General features: G+C 41.5%; 1 protein-coding gene across 4 annotated transcripts in view; it reads right to left on the minus strand.

Annotated features, from left to right (window-relative positions):
* Positions 1 to 152: 152 nt before the first annotated feature.
* Positions 153 to 16,767, minus strand: part of rhobtb2.S (Rho related BTB domain containing 2 S homeolog) — a 40,454-nt gene continuing 23,839 nt past the window's right edge. For 3 of the 4 annotated variants that reach the window (XM_018255035.2, XM_018255034.2, XM_041588090.1), the window contains exons 2-10: positions 15,945 to 16,146; positions 15,722 to 15,825; positions 14,930 to 15,115; positions 13,483 to 14,387; positions 13,193 to 13,311; positions 6,208 to 6,358; positions 2,980 to 3,068; positions 1,972 to 2,077; positions 154 to 1,318 (exon numbers count right to left, since the gene is read on the minus strand). In XM_018255035.2, the coding sequence (XP_018110524.1) occupies positions 1,113 to 1,318; positions 1,972 to 2,077; positions 2,980 to 3,068; positions 6,208 to 6,358; positions 13,193 to 13,311; positions 13,483 to 14,387; positions 14,930 to 15,115; positions 15,722 to 15,825; positions 15,945 to 16,146 (2,068 nt within the window). In that variant the 3' untranslated portion in view covers positions 154 to 1,112. Of the gene's footprint in view, positions 1,319 to 1,971; positions 2,078 to 2,979; positions 3,069 to 6,207; positions 6,359 to 13,192; positions 13,312 to 13,482; positions 14,388 to 14,929; positions 15,116 to 15,721; positions 15,826 to 15,944; positions 16,147 to 16,767 lie in introns of all 4 variants that reach the window. The other variant, XM_018255033.2, reaches the window with a different exon arrangement.

Below are 16,767 nucleotides of genomic sequence, written 5' to 3' on the forward strand. Positions count from 1 at the left end.
AAGGGATACATGGGCTGTTAATATGAATGCATTTTGTTACAGCAGCTCCACCTGCTGGTCATTTTCTTACTAGTCCAACCACCAAGTAGTCAAGGAAGTTGTCAGGATGTTCTTCGGCTTAGGAAAACAATTAGAAACCTTTCTCACATCTTTCATAAGCAGAAAAACATCAGAGCAGCCTCTTTCTTTCTCCTGACAACTTCTTTGACTACTTGGTGGTTGGACTGGTAAGTGTTCCAGGAGGATTCTACTACCTGTATAATTGGTGGAGCTAACCATGTATACTCTTACATGCTCCAACTGGCTCAGCAGTCACCTTATAACTAGATACACAGTACATGCACCAATGCCAGGCCTCTTGGTGATTATTCTGTTTGTATCTGACATTAAAGAAAATAACCAGAAAAATACCATACCAAAAATTTGATTGTCTGTATATTAGTTGGTTGGTGTACCAGAAGTGGTTAGATTGGTGTATGTACATAGGAATGACTGCTACAACCTGCCACTCATTTCATTCTCTTTCCACGGGTAAACTTTGGAGAATTAGGATGGTGCATAAACTGCTGACCCAACTATTCTCCTCCTGTATTTCACACAAGTTAACCACACACTTCAATGGCTAGATCAGACAAATATGGCAGAGCAGATTACTTCTGGACCAGCTGGTTACTCCGCATATCACAAGACAGACTGGAGTAACACCAAAGCATAGTGTGTGCTTATTAGTATTGGATTAGTATTGGTGCATTTGAGTTGGAGCTGCCATCTTGTTGGGCTCAGCAGAGGTATTCTTCATATACAACCATCTAATTGCACCTCTAGATTTTTTAAGACTTTTTTTGTTGTTGAAGCCCCACATGGAGATGATCTTGTCTCTGTCAAAGGGGAATAATCCCTATCTTAATATACTATATCTCATATACTGTAACTGTTTTTCAGCTTACAAAATATGAATCATTAACAGAATCTGTACAAAATGGAATGAGGGCAACAGCCAATAAAATGATAGTTTAGCCCACATACCAAGGCCTACTCTGACCCCTGTTCTATGCACATGCACACACTGCTTTCACAAGGGAAGAAGACACATTGAGGGTTAAGAGCAGGACTTAGCCAATAGCAGACGAGGAGGGAGTCGGGGAAGCAGAGGAGTTTGCCCGGGAGTTGTTCCAGAACAACCAGCGCCTCTTTGGTTGTCTCTTCTGGTGCAGGGCTGTCTCTTTCTCACGCTCCCTCTGGGCTCTCTGAAAGTGGTCTTCTTCCTTTAGGTACCAAACAGGGGGCCAGCGCTGGGTTTCAAGGGCCTGCTGATTTTCTGTAAATAAAAGCAAGAGTAATGAAAGGCAGATACAACTGGACTACACGAGTAATGAAAGGAAGATACAACTGGACTATTGCCAAATAGTCCTGTCTTTTTGCATTGTATTTCGGTTTGCCGCACCCTAAAGCTGGGCATCTGGGGCTGGTGCATCTGGACCACACAATCTATTGGTGAGCTATTCACATTGTTTTTCTGGAGCACCTTTCATTGCAGTAGAAGAGTCCACATATAGCACCGGGGAACTGAAATATGCACTTGTACACCAGAGCAGTGATCTATATCTATATGTCTTTAAGATTACTGTGATCTATAGCACCCAGTAAGCAATAATCTTTTATCAGACTACTGTCACTGACACTGACTGTGATTGGTTGGTGGTTATTTGGGGAGCTTGTGGCATATTAATGTTTAGGTGCAGTATACATAGATAGAAAAGTTGTTATGGAATAGAGTTTCCAGGTCCGGACTGTGAATTAAAATAGGCCCTGGCATTTCAGGTACACAGAGGCCCAATCAGCCCACATAGAGGCCCAAACAGCCCCCCACCATCCCACTAAATACTGACTTTCTATGGGACCTTTAAGCAGCCCCTCTGGCATTTGCCAGAACCCACAGATTGCCGGTCCGGGCCTGAGAGTTTCACTGACCTGCAGACACAACTTTGATGTCACGTGGAAATCTCCTACAGACTCGGTTATAGTTGGTTGAGATGTGGTGCATACACCATGCTGCCAGCTGATCTGCTCCATGAAACTGCAATTAAATAATAAATCAATTACAGTGAATTCCTGGCACTGGTTAATCCACTGGCTACAGCTAGAATTTCATACATGGGGCCCATACACTACTGGAGTCTTCTGATTAATATGTTAATATCTACAACTGATTACTGAGGCTGAAACACGACTGATCACTACAGTGACCTACTGAGATGTCTGAGGAATCTACAAATGTGAAGAGGGGTGCATAATAATTCACTTTATAATCTGTAGTCTTGTCTATTATTATATAACCCATCTGTGCAAGATAACAGCTTATTTGACAATTCCGCTTAAAGGGTAAATCCACTTCGTCATAAGCGTGGCAAATATGCACTTCATTTGACTGATTGTGGGTCACCAATAGAACAGCTGTATACATTAACCAGACTGCTGTGTACCTGGAAGCTGGAGCTACACTTCCCCAGTATTTACCCAGCTTTGATTCCCTGTATTTCAGCTTCTGCGCTGCTCATTTTGCCAAATTTCAACTAACCACGACTATAATTGCAGTTATTTAAACCCATTGAGCAGCCTCTAAGCTGGGACAAATTCTACCTTGTTGGTTGAACATGTCAAAGAGTGGAGAGTTTGGTAGCATTGAGGAATTGCATCACTTAAGGGTAAGGCCACACTTGCCGTTTTGGGGAGATTTGGTCGTCTGGCGACAAATCGCCTTGTCTTTGCGGCGACCAATCTCCCCAAATGTCTTCCCTCACTCTGCGCCAGCTAAAATGAAAAAACGCCGGCACTAATCACACACGGCGATTCGTTTTCCGAAGGTGTAATCAACATGAAACAATCCCAGCCATCACACCATGACCACTTAACCTTGCTTTTATCTCTAATACTTTCTTGCAATTTACATCCCATTTCTGTTAGGACTGTGTGAATTACCTGAGCAGCCTCCAGTAACATAAGAGCTTCTCCATCAATGTCCTTGTTATTCAGAGATGCATCCAACATGACTGACACCGTGTGTTGTTCTGTAATATAATATAAAAATCAATGGCTGGACAATGAACATTTCATATTACCGAAGCATCTAATCATGATTGCGCCCACGAGGGTTCAATTTATACTGTACTTCCCCCTACTTTGTGATGTACTTGGTTATGACACAGAATTGTGTTAAAGGAGAACTAAACCGTAAAAATTAAAATGGCTAAAAATGCCATATTTTATATACAGAACTTATTGCACCATGTAGTAATTATCTGTATTAATTACTAAACAGCCTGCTATTGTGGCATTTATATTCTATATGTACTGTATATTGTGAGTGGGTCACTTAGCTCAGTAAGTGACAGCAGCACTGAGCATGTGCAGTGAATTAGCAGAAAAGAAGATGGGGAGCTACTGGGGCATCTTTGGAGACACAGATCTTCCCTGCTAAAAGGCTGTGTTTGCATTGGGCTGGTACAGAAGCCCAACACATAATGTACAACATTTCTACCTACTTCTTTGTTAAGCTTTAGTTCTCCTTTAAAGGGATTCTGTCATGATTTTTATGGTGTAGTTTTGATTTTTAAATTATGCTGTTTACACTGCAAATAATTCACTCTACAATATAAAATTTCATTCCTGAACCAGCAAGTGTATTGTTTTTATACACCTGGATTTTTACTATTGAGTGCGGTCCTTAGATCTACCAGGGAGCAGTTATCTTGTGTTAGGGAGCTGTTATCTGGTTACCTTCCCATTGTTCTTTTGTAAAGGTGCCCATACACTGAGAGATCCGCACGTTTGGCAATGTCGCCAAACGAGCAGATCTCCCTCCGATATGCCCACCTTGAGGTGGGCAATATCGGGCTGATCTGATCGTGGGCCCTAGGGCCCAACGATCGGATCCTAACAATGCCTTAACGGGCGGTCGGATCGCGGGACCGCATCAACGAATAGATGCGGCCGCGATCCGACGGGATTTTCTGTCCCATCCGATCGAGATCTGGCCGACTTTCGGCCAGATCTCGATCGGTGAAGCCCGTCGGGGGGCCCCATACACGGGCCAATAAGCTGCCGACACTGTCTGTCGGCAGCTTTTATCGGTCCGTGTATGGCCACCTTTAGGCTGGAGTGATATCACTCCAACTCAGGGCCGGAACTAGGGGTAGGCAGAAGAGGCACATGCCTAGGGCGCAAAGGTAGAGGGGCGCCAAGCACGTACCTCTTCCGATGCCGTCCCCTAGTTCCAGAAGCAGTGACAGCAGTTTTTTCTTCTTCTGCCTGCTCACCTATGCGCGCTTGCGTGTCCCAGGCGCATGCGCATTTGCACGTCCTCGGCACATGTGCACTTGCGCATCGCGTCCTCTGCGCATGCGGTGGGGGGCGGTGTAGTCGCCGGGTTGCCTAGGGCACCTGGCCGACTTGGCCCGCCACTGCTCCAACTTGCAGTACAGCAGTAAAGATTGACTGAAGTTTATCAGAGCAAAATTCACATGACTGGGGGCAGCTAGGGAAACTGAAAATATGTTTAGCCCCATGTCAGATTTCAAAATTAAATATAATTTTTTTTTTTGAGAAACGGATTTCAGTGCAGAATTCTGCTGGAGCAGCACTATTAACTGTTGCATGTTTTCCCATGACAGTAGCCCTTCAATGACACTGTGTACAGTGCTAAACACACCTGAGGTTGCTTCACATATCGATCACATATCGATCATGATAGTCTGCCTCAGCTTGTTCCATTGTGAAGTGATGGATTCTTGGACTTGAAGTCCCTCTGCTTTCCATAGAATCTGTGCACCACCCACAATGGAAGGGACTGCAAGTCACATTATCCTTCAAGGGATACTGTCATGGGAAAACATGTTTTTTTCAAAATGCATCAGTTTATAGTGCTGCTCCAGCAGAATTCTGCAATGAAATCCATTTCTCAAAAGAGCAAACAGATTTTTTTATATTCAATTTTGAAATCTGACATGGGGCTAGACATATTGTCAATTTCCCAGCTGCCCCTAGTCATGTGACTTGTGCCTGCACTTTAGGAGAGAAATGCTTTCTGGCAGGCTGCTGTTTTTCCTTCTCAATGTAACTGAATGAGTCTCAGTGGGACATGGGTTTTTACTATTGAGTGTTGTTCTTAGATCTACCAGGCAGCTGTTATCTTGTGTTAGGGAACTGTTATCGGATTACCTTCCCATTGTTATTTTGTTTGGCTGCTGTGAGGGAAAGGGAGGGGGTGATATCACTCCAACTTGCAGTACAGCAGTAAAGAGTGATTGAAGTTTATCAGAGCACAAGTCACATGACTTGGGGCAGCTGGGAAATTGACAATATGTCTAGCCCCATGTCAGATTTCAAAATTGAATATAAAAAAATCTGTTTGCTCTTTTGAGAAATGGATGTCAGTGCAGAATTCTGCTGGAGTAGCACTATTAACTGATTCATTTTGAAAAATTTTTTTTTCCCATGACAGTATCCCTTTCACTTCAACATGGAACAAAGTAAGAGAGGAGTTTGTGAGCCTAAGGGGCAATGGGCAATGGTTTGTTTACATCAGAGGCAGACTATCATGGAAATATATATATATATATATATACAAACATATATAGTTATTTATGTCAAAGTCTGGCTGTACCATACTATATATCTATATCTATTATATATACTTGTTTTGGAAGCACTGAATTACAAGTGTCGGTATATATATATATATATATATATATATATATATATATATATATATATATATATATATATATACACACACTATATATCCTTTTTTTTTCTCAGTGAATGGGTTGGTAGTTGGGGCAAAAGGCATAATGTCTTCTGTACTGAACAAAATTCAACAGAAGAGAAACTAAGTATAGTGGGACTTGAACACATATAAGAACAACCCAATATACAGAGTTGCAAGTGAGTAACGATACATGAACAAATCAGTCCTGGACAATTAAAGGAGTACATGCATTGTTACCTGTTAGTTCCATATAACCAGATCTCACAGCAGGGGATTATAAATTTTATTGACTAGTTGGACAATCTTGTCCTTCCATTATGCATATCCCCTTACTCTCACCATATAATGAACTTCAGCTCCTGCCTTCATCAATGACTAACATGGATTTGAAAGACAGAAATACATGTAAACTTCACAGTGTTGGTATTTTACAGCCTTACCTGTCAGTGCTACAAGATGGGGTAAGCAAAGTCTGTTTGCAAGAATGATGAGGTCCAATGGGTCAAGATCTGGCCCTGTACTAAACTGGCCAGTATACAGATACTCCAGTACAGCTCGCATACTGCTTCGAGAGGTATATGGAATCACTACCTATTTAAAAAGGAAAGACACACACATCTTATTAATAAACACATACTGCTTTACTAATATTAAGGCCGCTCCATCTTGTTACAGTTTTAGCCTAGCCAGTCCAGCATTACTTTTTTTAATTTTTTATCATTATACCCCTACAAGGAAAGGTGTGACATAGTCCTTAAAGGAGAAACAAACCCCTTATTAAAAAAAAAAAACCCTACCCACCTACCCCACATCGACCCCCCTCCCTCCTCCCCCCAGCCTGGCTGCTACTCCGAGCAAATGCCCCTAACTTTTTACTTACCCCTTGGTGCAGATTCAAGGATAGGAGTTCAAGGCAGCCATCTTCCGGGTCTCCGTGTCTTCTTCCGGTGCTTCGGCAATTTCTGTACATGCGTAATGGGAAATCGTTCCAACTGTGCATGCGCCTGTCTCGTTGTCAGATTACCATAGATCCAGAAGATGGCTGCCATGAACTCCGATCCCTAAATCTGCATTGAGGGGTAAGTAAAAAGTTGGGGTCATTTGCCAGGTACTCCAATCCAGCAGTCCAGCTCACTTAATGGAGCTCACTTAATGGAGCTCACTTATCACAGGAAGGCTGTCCTGTGGAAAGGTATTTAATTGTAGTTAAGTGTTATTGGGTCTCTCAGAGCCGGGTACAGAATAGAAAGGTTACCTGTCGGTGTGAGGAACTCCCAAAGGGTGCTGCCTGTCACTGCAAGGAGCAGAGGGTGCCCGTGACCAAGTGACAGAAAGCCTGTCTGAGTGAGACATTGAGGAATAAACAGGAGGCTGAGCAATCCCCTAAAGAAGGATCATGAGTACAGGGGTGACCCCAACCTACATGTTTTCTTACTTGTAGTATATAAGGGGCCCCGTTTAGTGAGGGAACTCATCAAATGTGCGAAGGTAGTGCCCAGTGGCAAGGATTTATTTTTATGATTTGTGTTTTGTATCCTGAAATGGTCACCCCTGTGTGTAAATAAACTGCCTTAAAGCGAAGAAGTGTCTGTTGTGGATTCCACAAGCTTACAGAGGATATGGATTTTGTTCAGTATTTGGTCATATCCAATAAGAAGGATTCAGCTGAATTCAGAATTAAAGGGTTTGGTGCATCCCTTCATTTCTTTAAAAAGTTGCAACCCAATGGAGAGCAATTTGCTATATCTTATTTGTAAGAGGAAATATACCCTCATTACATGCAGAGTTCTTTCATTTATTCATTTCTTATAAATGAATAAATGTTTAGTTGTTTTCAGATTGTTTACCATAAACACAACCTTTTTTCTATTGCTTTCCATCTTTTACCGTTTTCCCAAAATTTAAGTTTACAGTTAATGTTCCTGTCTGTAGCGTTTCAGTCTGGCAGCTCAGTGATCCAGAAGCAGATTCCGAACTGTTACAATTTGCTACATTTAGTTGATACAATTAGTTGTTACATTTCTCAGCAGTATCTGTGGAATATTAGCAACTATTGTATCAATTCTAACAGCTGCCTTTAAAGGGGAACTCCACAAAAACATAAATTAAGCTTTTTGAAAAGTAAACATAATTTCAAGCAACTTTGCAGTACACATCATTTTAAAAATATGCAGACGTTTCATGATTTTTAATGGTTTCTGACAGTTTGCTAAGCCTAGACCCCTGCCCTCCTGCTGATCTCTCTGACTACTTTGCTGAGCTGGCTGACTACTGTTACTTTGTATTAAAAGCCTGCATCCTCCAAACCCCAAAATTCCCAGCACACATGATTTCAATAAGGAAAGTAACATCACAGTGCAATGCATTGTGGGTTATGTAGTTCCTGCATGCTGTCTGTAAGCTGTGGAGTAGTTGTTACAATTTGTAACATCAGTGTTTAGTCCCTCCTTCCCTGCCAGGATTTCAAATGATGCAGAAAGAGAAGAACTGTTAAACAACGGGATTTCAGCATAGAAAATGGCATTTATTCATACTTTTTGAAGAAACAGGTAACAGTGATGTATATATTAGGGGTTTCTGTGTTATGTGGGCCTCTTTATTAAATTTTGGTTTGGAAGCCGGAGTTCCCTATTATAAGGACAGTCAGGGATTCTGCTCAGCAGGGACAAAGATAACAAATGTATCAACTACATGTATCAATTTAGAGCAGTTAAGAGTCGGTGACCCCCCCCCCCAAGCTGCTTTAGAAGGTAAAAAATGTAACTTTACACTAGGGATGCACCGTATCCACTATTTTGGATTCAGCCAAACCCCGGAATCCTTTGCGAAAGATTCGGCCGAATACCGAACCGAATCAGGGGTGGGAAGGGGAAAACATTTTTTACTTCCTTGGTTTGTGACAAAAAGTCATGCGATTTCCCTCCCCATCCCTAATTTGCATATGCAAAATAGGATTCGGATTCGGTTCGGCCGGGCAGAAGGATTCGGCCGAATCCTACTGAAAAAGGCCGAATCCTGCCCGAATCCCGAACCGAATCCTGCATTCGGCGCATCCCTACTTTACACTTCAATATTAGAAAAACAGTCACAAATAGAAAGTAACTGGAAAAAGTCTTTATTTCTGGTGAACTATCTGAAACCAACTGAACTGAAAAAGTGTCTGAAGGTGAACATTTGTATAAGTAAAACACATGGACGTAGATCTTTTTGCATAGGAATTAAATATGAGGTTTTACTGCTTTTTTTTTTTTTGCACACAGTATCATGACATGTCACAAACATAATGGTGTCAGTATATTGAGTGTAATTCTTCTATATAAAGTAACAGTGCTGACACAGAACACTAATATGGCAATGCAATGATGATATCCCACAGAGCCTCTGGCAACTACAGTATGAATCAGCGACCCAATTACTTGCGTCTCTGGCTTCTTGTAGGATGTCAGTTCTCACTGGAATGTTATCATAATCCTGCCCAGTCACATGCACAATATACCTTTCACTCAATGAACTTTAAGATTAATCGTAGAGATACTGTACAAAATACAGTCTACTATACAACGTACAATTTCAACTGACCAAGATACAACAGCACCACCTAGAGGCACTTGACACATTCTACAAATGACTCAGTAAGCTTCATTTAAAGGAGAACTAAAGCTTAACTAAAGAAGTAGGTTAGAAATGTTGTACATTATGTTTCTGGTCTCTGTACCAGCCCAAGTCAACCACAGTCCTTTAGCAGTAAAGATCTGTCTCTCCAAAGATGCCCCAGTAGCTCCCCATCTTCTTTTTATGCTGATTCACTGCACATGCTCTGTGCTGCTGTCAGTTAGTGAGCTTAGGGACCCACTCGCAATATACAGTACACATAGAATAGAAATGTCACAATATAAGGCTGATTAGTAATTAATACAGATAATTACTACATGGCAGCACAGAAACCAGTGCAATTTGCATCAGAATTAAATAATTTTTCCTTTAAATGAACAGTAAGGGGCCCATTTACTTAGTGAAGGAATAGAATAAAAAAAACTTTGAATTTCAAATGATTTTTTTGGCTACTTCGACCATCGAATGGGCTACTTCGACCTTCGACTATGACTTTGAATCGTACGTTTCGAACTAAAAATCGTTCGACTATTCGACCATTCGATAGTCGAAGTACTGTCTCTTTAAAAAAAAACTTTGACCCCCTAGTTCGCCACCTAAAACCTACCAAGGTCAATGTTGAAGGGGAAGGTCCCCATAGGCTTTTGAACAATTTTTAGGTTGAAGAAAAATCGTTCGATCGATGGATTAAATCCTTCGAATCGAACGATTTGAAGGATTTAATCGTTCGATCATCGAACTATTTGCGCTAAATCCTTCGACTTCGATATTCGAAGTCGAAGGATTTCAACTCGGCAGTCGAATATCGAGGGTTAATTAACCCTCGATATTCGAGCATAATTAAATCTGCCCCTAACAGTTACAGTACATGAAATGTATCTTGTTTTTTGCACTTTAGATATTGCTCTGAAGACTGCAGCCTAAAGAGCAGCTACTTGTTCTTCTAGTGCAAATACATAGTAACATAGTAAGTTGGCTGGAAAAAAGACACACTTCCATCAAGTTCAACCTTTTAAGTCTATATATAACCTGCCTAACTGCTAGTTGATACAGAGGACCAGTCCCTGGATCAATTTGTACTGTGAACTATCTTCCGGATTGCTGTTTTACAACATTAATTATAGTGTTTATATTCATTAAATGAAGCTTCTTTCCCCATAGACTTGTAATTTTTAAATGCCTTAAATTCTCTTCTTTCCTATTAATTTCTTTGCTTCTATATTAAGCCACATAGGGTGATTCTTGGTGCTTCTATATTTACTTCTTAAGGGAATAAATTAAGAACAATAACGATTTAATATCATTTTAAATGACAACCATTTCTGTTCTGTATTTTTTGCTGAAAACTTAATGCCCCAATCAATACTCTGTAGGGCAGCCATCAAGGCACTAAAATTAGCTTTTCTGAAATTCATGGTTTTTGTTGCCCCAGTATATATTTGATTTTTTGCACCAGACATTAAATAATATAACATTATGGTCACTATTACCCAGGGGTTCAATTACTTGCACATTTGCTATATGTTCTGGGTCATTAGAGATTTCTAGATCCAGAATAGCATTTTTTCTGGTTGGCTCCTCGACAACCTGTTTACGAACCACTGTGTTCCTCTTTCCCCCTCCTCTCCTGTACGAATGCCCGATGCTGGTTAGAGAGTTCGGCACCTCTCCCACTATATAATCAGGAATGATACCAACACTCGATGGCTAGTGTAGCGGGGTTTAGCCCTGGGTGTTTATTGCGCCAGTGATATAAAGTTTCGGGGGTGTGCCCCTTCGTCCTCAACAACATGTGCCATAAAATTGTCATGAAACAAGTTTATAAACTTGTTTTCTTTAACTGACCTGGCAGTACTGTTGCTCCAGTGAATATTTGGGTAATTAAAATCCCCATTATCAATACTTTACCCAAATTAGCAGCCCTTTCTATTTGCATCAGGAGCTTAGCCTTCTCCTCCTCACTTACATTAGGGGGTCTATAGCATATGCTTCAATTAATTTGCTGGACTCTACAATCAGTGAAGAGCTCCACCCATAAGACTTCTGCCCCCTCATTTTCTAACATCACCTCCTCCTTTATTGTTGCCCCTGTCCCTCCGAAACAAAGTATAGTCGCCAGGGCAGAACTAGGGGTAGGCAGAGTAAGCACATGCCTAGGGCGCAAAGCTGGGGGGGGCCAGGCACACACCTTCTCTGCCTCTGCACATGTGGCCTGTTGTGCACTATGGCCGGCCGGGCTGGCCCGGCACTGATAGCCGCTGACTGCACAGTCATATGACTCATTCAGCCAGGTTACGGCCACACCAATCACATCATATTTTCCCTCCAGCACCTCAAGCTCTCCCATTTTACCAGTCAGACTCCTTGCATTTACAAACATACATTTAATACTGGTACCATATTGAACAAATGACATGTGGTCCTCCCTATCCTTAACAGTACCCCCAACCAAATCTCCTTCCCCATTTTCCCTTCCTTTGCCCACTACCTCATCTAACCTGTCTTCCATGGAATCCTTTACTGAACCCCACACCTAGTTTAAAATCTCCTACAACCTTCTAGCCATCTTCTCCCTCAAAACAGCTACACCATCATCATTGAGGTGAGGCCCACCTCTTACTATGAGCCTGTAGCCATTTGAGAAATCAGTACAGTTCTCCAAAAACCCAAAACCCTTATCCCTACACTAACTCTCTCAGCCACGCATTAATCTCCCTAAGATCCCGCTGTCTCGTGGCACAGGTAATATCTCTGAGAAAATTACCTTGTATGTCCTCACCCTCAACTTTACACCTCGTTTTTTAAAAATCATTCCTGAGGACTTCACTCCCTCCTCTAACTTTGTACCTATGTGTACTAAGACTGCTGGGTCTTCCTCAGCCCCTCCCAATAAACTGTCGGCACCTTGGCCTGCACAACTATTGCCATGGGTAAAAGTGCTCTCTAACTGGGTCCTATAGGATGCAGCTTTGCACCTTGCCCCATCCCCCCCTTTTTAAACAAGACTATGGTCCAAGGCATGAAATAGGGCAGGCAAGTTAAGGTATATTGTTTAGTCCAGGAATGCTGAAAAAAGACAAAGTAAAGAAAAGATCTAATTATATACTGGTCATTTACTTATTCTGTCTCTGTATGTTTATAATGATACCCATTTCAATCAATAGATGTTCATACATTAAGAAAGAGTAAGCAATTTTGTATCTCTAACTCATATTGCTATAACTGTTAATGTAAATGAGCAAAGACGGAATTTTCTATATAAAACAATCTATAAGGTCATTCTTCACAGATTATGTATGCAGTTAATTAAAGGGGTAGTTTAACTTCAAAATTAACTTTTAGTAGAATGATCAATTATTTGTAACATATCAACTGGTCTTTACTGTTTTTTTGCATACATTTTTTTTTTTTTTTATATCCTTTTCTGACGCTTTCCAGCTTTCAAATGTGTGCCACTCATTCCCTTTTGCACCTACAATTACAATGTTATTTTAGCCCAATCAGGTCTCTCTTTTCCATCCTCCCATTTCTTAGTCAAACCATTATCTGGTTGCTAGGGTAATTGAGACATTAGAAACCAAATAGCTACTGAAATTCCAAACTGCAGAACAAAAATCTAAATAATTTAAAAACGTCAATTATTAAAAAATGAAGACCAACTGCAATGTGTATCAGAATAGCACTCTCTACCCCACACTTAAAGTTAAAGGAGAAAAAACCCTTTATTAGATATATATTCCATTTACAGGTGCTGTTAGCTCCTTTCTCTCTTGTTTTCAGAGAGATTTCAGATTCTCTAATACTGTTTCTTACCTCAGTGGTACTGCTCTCCAGAAAAGGACCTCCAAACATGGCTGCCATCCAGTCACAGCCAGAGATAAGCAGAGGCTTGTGGGCTTTTATAGTCCCATCATCCAGCATAAAGGTGACATCTAAAAAAATGCAGTAAATACATAATGGAGGAATTAGAGACAATACAAAGACTTCATATTTTACAATTAAACAGACAACCTGTAACCTATAATCTTTCTTCCGCCCTCTCTTTCTTTAGGCTGGCCCAGCATCTATGACCCTCAGTATGGACAATCTTTAATAGTACTCACCAGAGAAGGTTCCTTTAGCCAGACACTCCTTGACACGATTGCTTCTTCTGACATGGAAAGCCCTTGTAATCTCCTGGTTCATAAAGGCCTCTCTGTTTAAGATATTTGCCACCATCATACGCAGGTCAAACACTTCTAACAACTCAGCAATGTGTGCTACTTCCATGAGATCTGGTTCCCTCTCATCCAGCCGTCCAGTGTAGAGAAATTTCAACACTGCCCTGAAAGGCCTAGGCCTCACTGAGCTGTCCATTTTTACCACTGCTACACGGCGTGCCATGTATCCTGGAGGCTCTTCAAGAACTCGACTGCGGATGCTCTCAAAAGCCCTGCTCCAACTGGACAAGTCCCTGCCGCACTCCCTCCCAAGAGTCCCATCACTTGCTGATGTTCTCATACCCCCTCCTACTGCTTCTCCTGATCCCTCACAGGCATCAAAACTAGAGGCCCTCAGTAGCGGATCCCTGGTTTGGGTAGGTGGATCCCCATCCTCCATAAGAAACAAGTCACAAAACTTGGAGGAGGATGTTGAGAGGTAGATGCGGTGAGCATAGATACGAATTCTCTCTTGAACCACCAGCACCACATCAGCACAGGAAGCCTCTTCCAACAACCATGCCGGGTGTTCTTCACTCTTTGTTGGTGGGTCAGGCACTATGATAACTGGAGGTGGAGGTCTTGGGGGCAGAAATGGAGCCTGAGGCAGAGGCCTGCGCACACTGCGTAGATGTGATTTCCAAAACTGAAGGTGACGCCGAGAAATAAGGGCTGACCTGATGGCATTATCAAAGACTTCTTTGATGCCACACTGCGCAACTACACTAGTCTCATAATAGGGAATTCCCAGCTCCTTGGCTACTTCACGGCCCTTCTCCGGTGGTAGAATCTCCTGGGGGCGAATTTGCCTAGTGTAGAAAAGTTTCATCTGTTAGTTAACTAATAGTGCTAAATGAAACATTTGGCATGCAATTAGAGCAGATTACAGATATGTAAATTCTAATCGGAATTTCAAAACATGTGAACTTTCAGCTGATGTTATTTTTATCTTGAAGAAACAATAATTTGTAGATCACATAGTCAACTATATTGATGACAAATAGCTAGCTTTCATATAGCGTAAAAGGAGAAGGAAAGGGGCATAATTTATATTGTGCTTTTCTCCCATGGGACTAAAGACTATTAACATAGAGCAAGGCAGCCATTATAAAAACACTTAGCATGCTGGGACACCAGATTAGGTGACTTGTCCAGGGTCACAGGGAGTTACCAAGTGGAATCTAACCAGGGTCTCTAGTATGATACCCCACTTCAAAGGCTGATCACAACCTCTAGACTAACGTTTCCAACCCATGTGAAATTTTACAGTACCTTATTGTCTACATTTGTACAAAGTAAGTAAAGTTGGCAAGTGTTTATGGAACCTCAAGTTTATGCAAGAAGACTTAACCTGGCCAGTGGACGACGTGCTCTGTTCACAGCTTCTAGATCGGCATAACGGAGGTCTAGCTGGCATCCCACAAGAATAACAGGAGCGCGGGGACAGAAATGCTTAATCTCAGGATACCACATGGTCTGGACATGCTGGAGAGAGTTGGGGTTAGCAATAGAGAAGCAGAGGACCACCACATCTGACCTGCAAATGCATTTAAGATAGAGACATGTTTAAAAAACACTACAAAAATGCAAGTGGAAGGATAAAAGAACATATGAAAGGAGTATACTACAATACTATATAAATACTATATAAAATATATATATATATCCAACTTATAAGTTGAAGTTGTCTACTATTTATTTATCTTAAAGAAGAAGGAAAGGCTAAGCTTTATCAGAAAGGTCTATGTAAATACACTAATAAACCCTTAAAGTAATACTGCTCTGAGTCCTCTGTCAAAATCAGACTTCTTGTTTTCAGCATAAACCTTCAGTGCTAGGGCTTGAGTATGCTCAGTTTGCTCTTCTCTCCCCCCTCCCTCCTCCTCTCCCTGCTGTAATCTTAGCCCAGAGCTATGAGTTTGCAGGGAGAGACTCAGACAGGAAGTCATGTCACACAAGCTAATATGGCAGCTGCTATCCTAAAAAAACAGAGAGACTGTCTAGAGCGGTTTACTCAGGTATGGTAAGGCATGCTGCAGAATAAATTTAGTGTTAAAGCTTGCACTATTGTGGTTATTGGCAATAAACTGCTTTGATAGCTTTCCTTCTCATTTAAATACTCTTTAAAAACTCTATCACCCACCTCCCATAGGCAAATCTTCTATCTTTGTGATGGTCACCAAATGTATCCCAAAGCCGCAATGATACGCTGACATCATCAACAACATCCCGAGAACGTTCAAGCACCTGCCACAGGGTATATGAGACATTTATACCTGGGTTACTGCTGGTTAAAGGCAAGAAACTGCCCTGTGCTGCTGCCAGTAAACATAGTTCAGCCATTGAGTGTTTCCATCTGTACTTACCTCTTGGCATACTCTGTACTGATCTATAGCCCAGACAGTTGGCACATGGGTGGCAAGGAGCTGGTATTGAGTCAGGGTGGCATTGCAGGCACGTGCGCAGATCAGCCGTGTTTTCCCCACTGCGTTGTCGCCAACCACAACGCATTTGATTGTCTCAACATTGGGACGTTCATAATCCATATCAGTGTCCAGCAGCTGAGATCTGATAAGAGGGGGAATAAATGAAACAGGGTTATACTCAGAGATAAAGCCAATGAGACAGAGCAGAGGGAGATGAGGACACGACAAATGAATAGAAGAGTCTGAGCAGTGTAAGAAATAACAAGGGAAAAGCAAAATGAGGTCAGTAGGAATGAGGAGGAAGGAGGAGGAAAAGTGAGATGAAAGGCAGAAGCAGTTACATGACGTACTGTAGGAAGGATGTAAAGTAAAGAGGATCAGAGTATTCACATTCAATGTCATTCAAACATCAAGCCATTTACAAGAGACCAGTCATGTAGTGATCATAACATGAAACCCAATCTCCATTGTTAATAACAGATGTAGTGTGGTGCCAGGTACCTACCTTTAGTGAAACCTTTATGAGAAAAAATGCTTTTGAGGGCACAGGCACATGGGACAACACCAAAAAGTGGTTGTACATGCAGGCAGTGGGAACGGCATGATTTGGGACTGTCCCAGAGATTATAAAAAATGTGGGCAAGTACAGGAAAATGCCAAAAACAACTTAAAAATATTATATAAGGATCAGATGATATTTGTATAATTCAAGAAAATGTCCTTTGAAGCCACTTTCCAATAAATATACCCAGGGTCGTTCCGG

This window comes from Xenopus laevis, chromosome 3S (assembly GCF_017654675.1).
Source record: "Xenopus laevis strain J_2021 chromosome 3S, Xenopus_laevis_v10.1, whole genome shotgun sequence".
Taxonomy (NCBI): Eukaryota; Metazoa; Chordata; class Amphibia; order Anura; family Pipidae; genus Xenopus; species Xenopus laevis.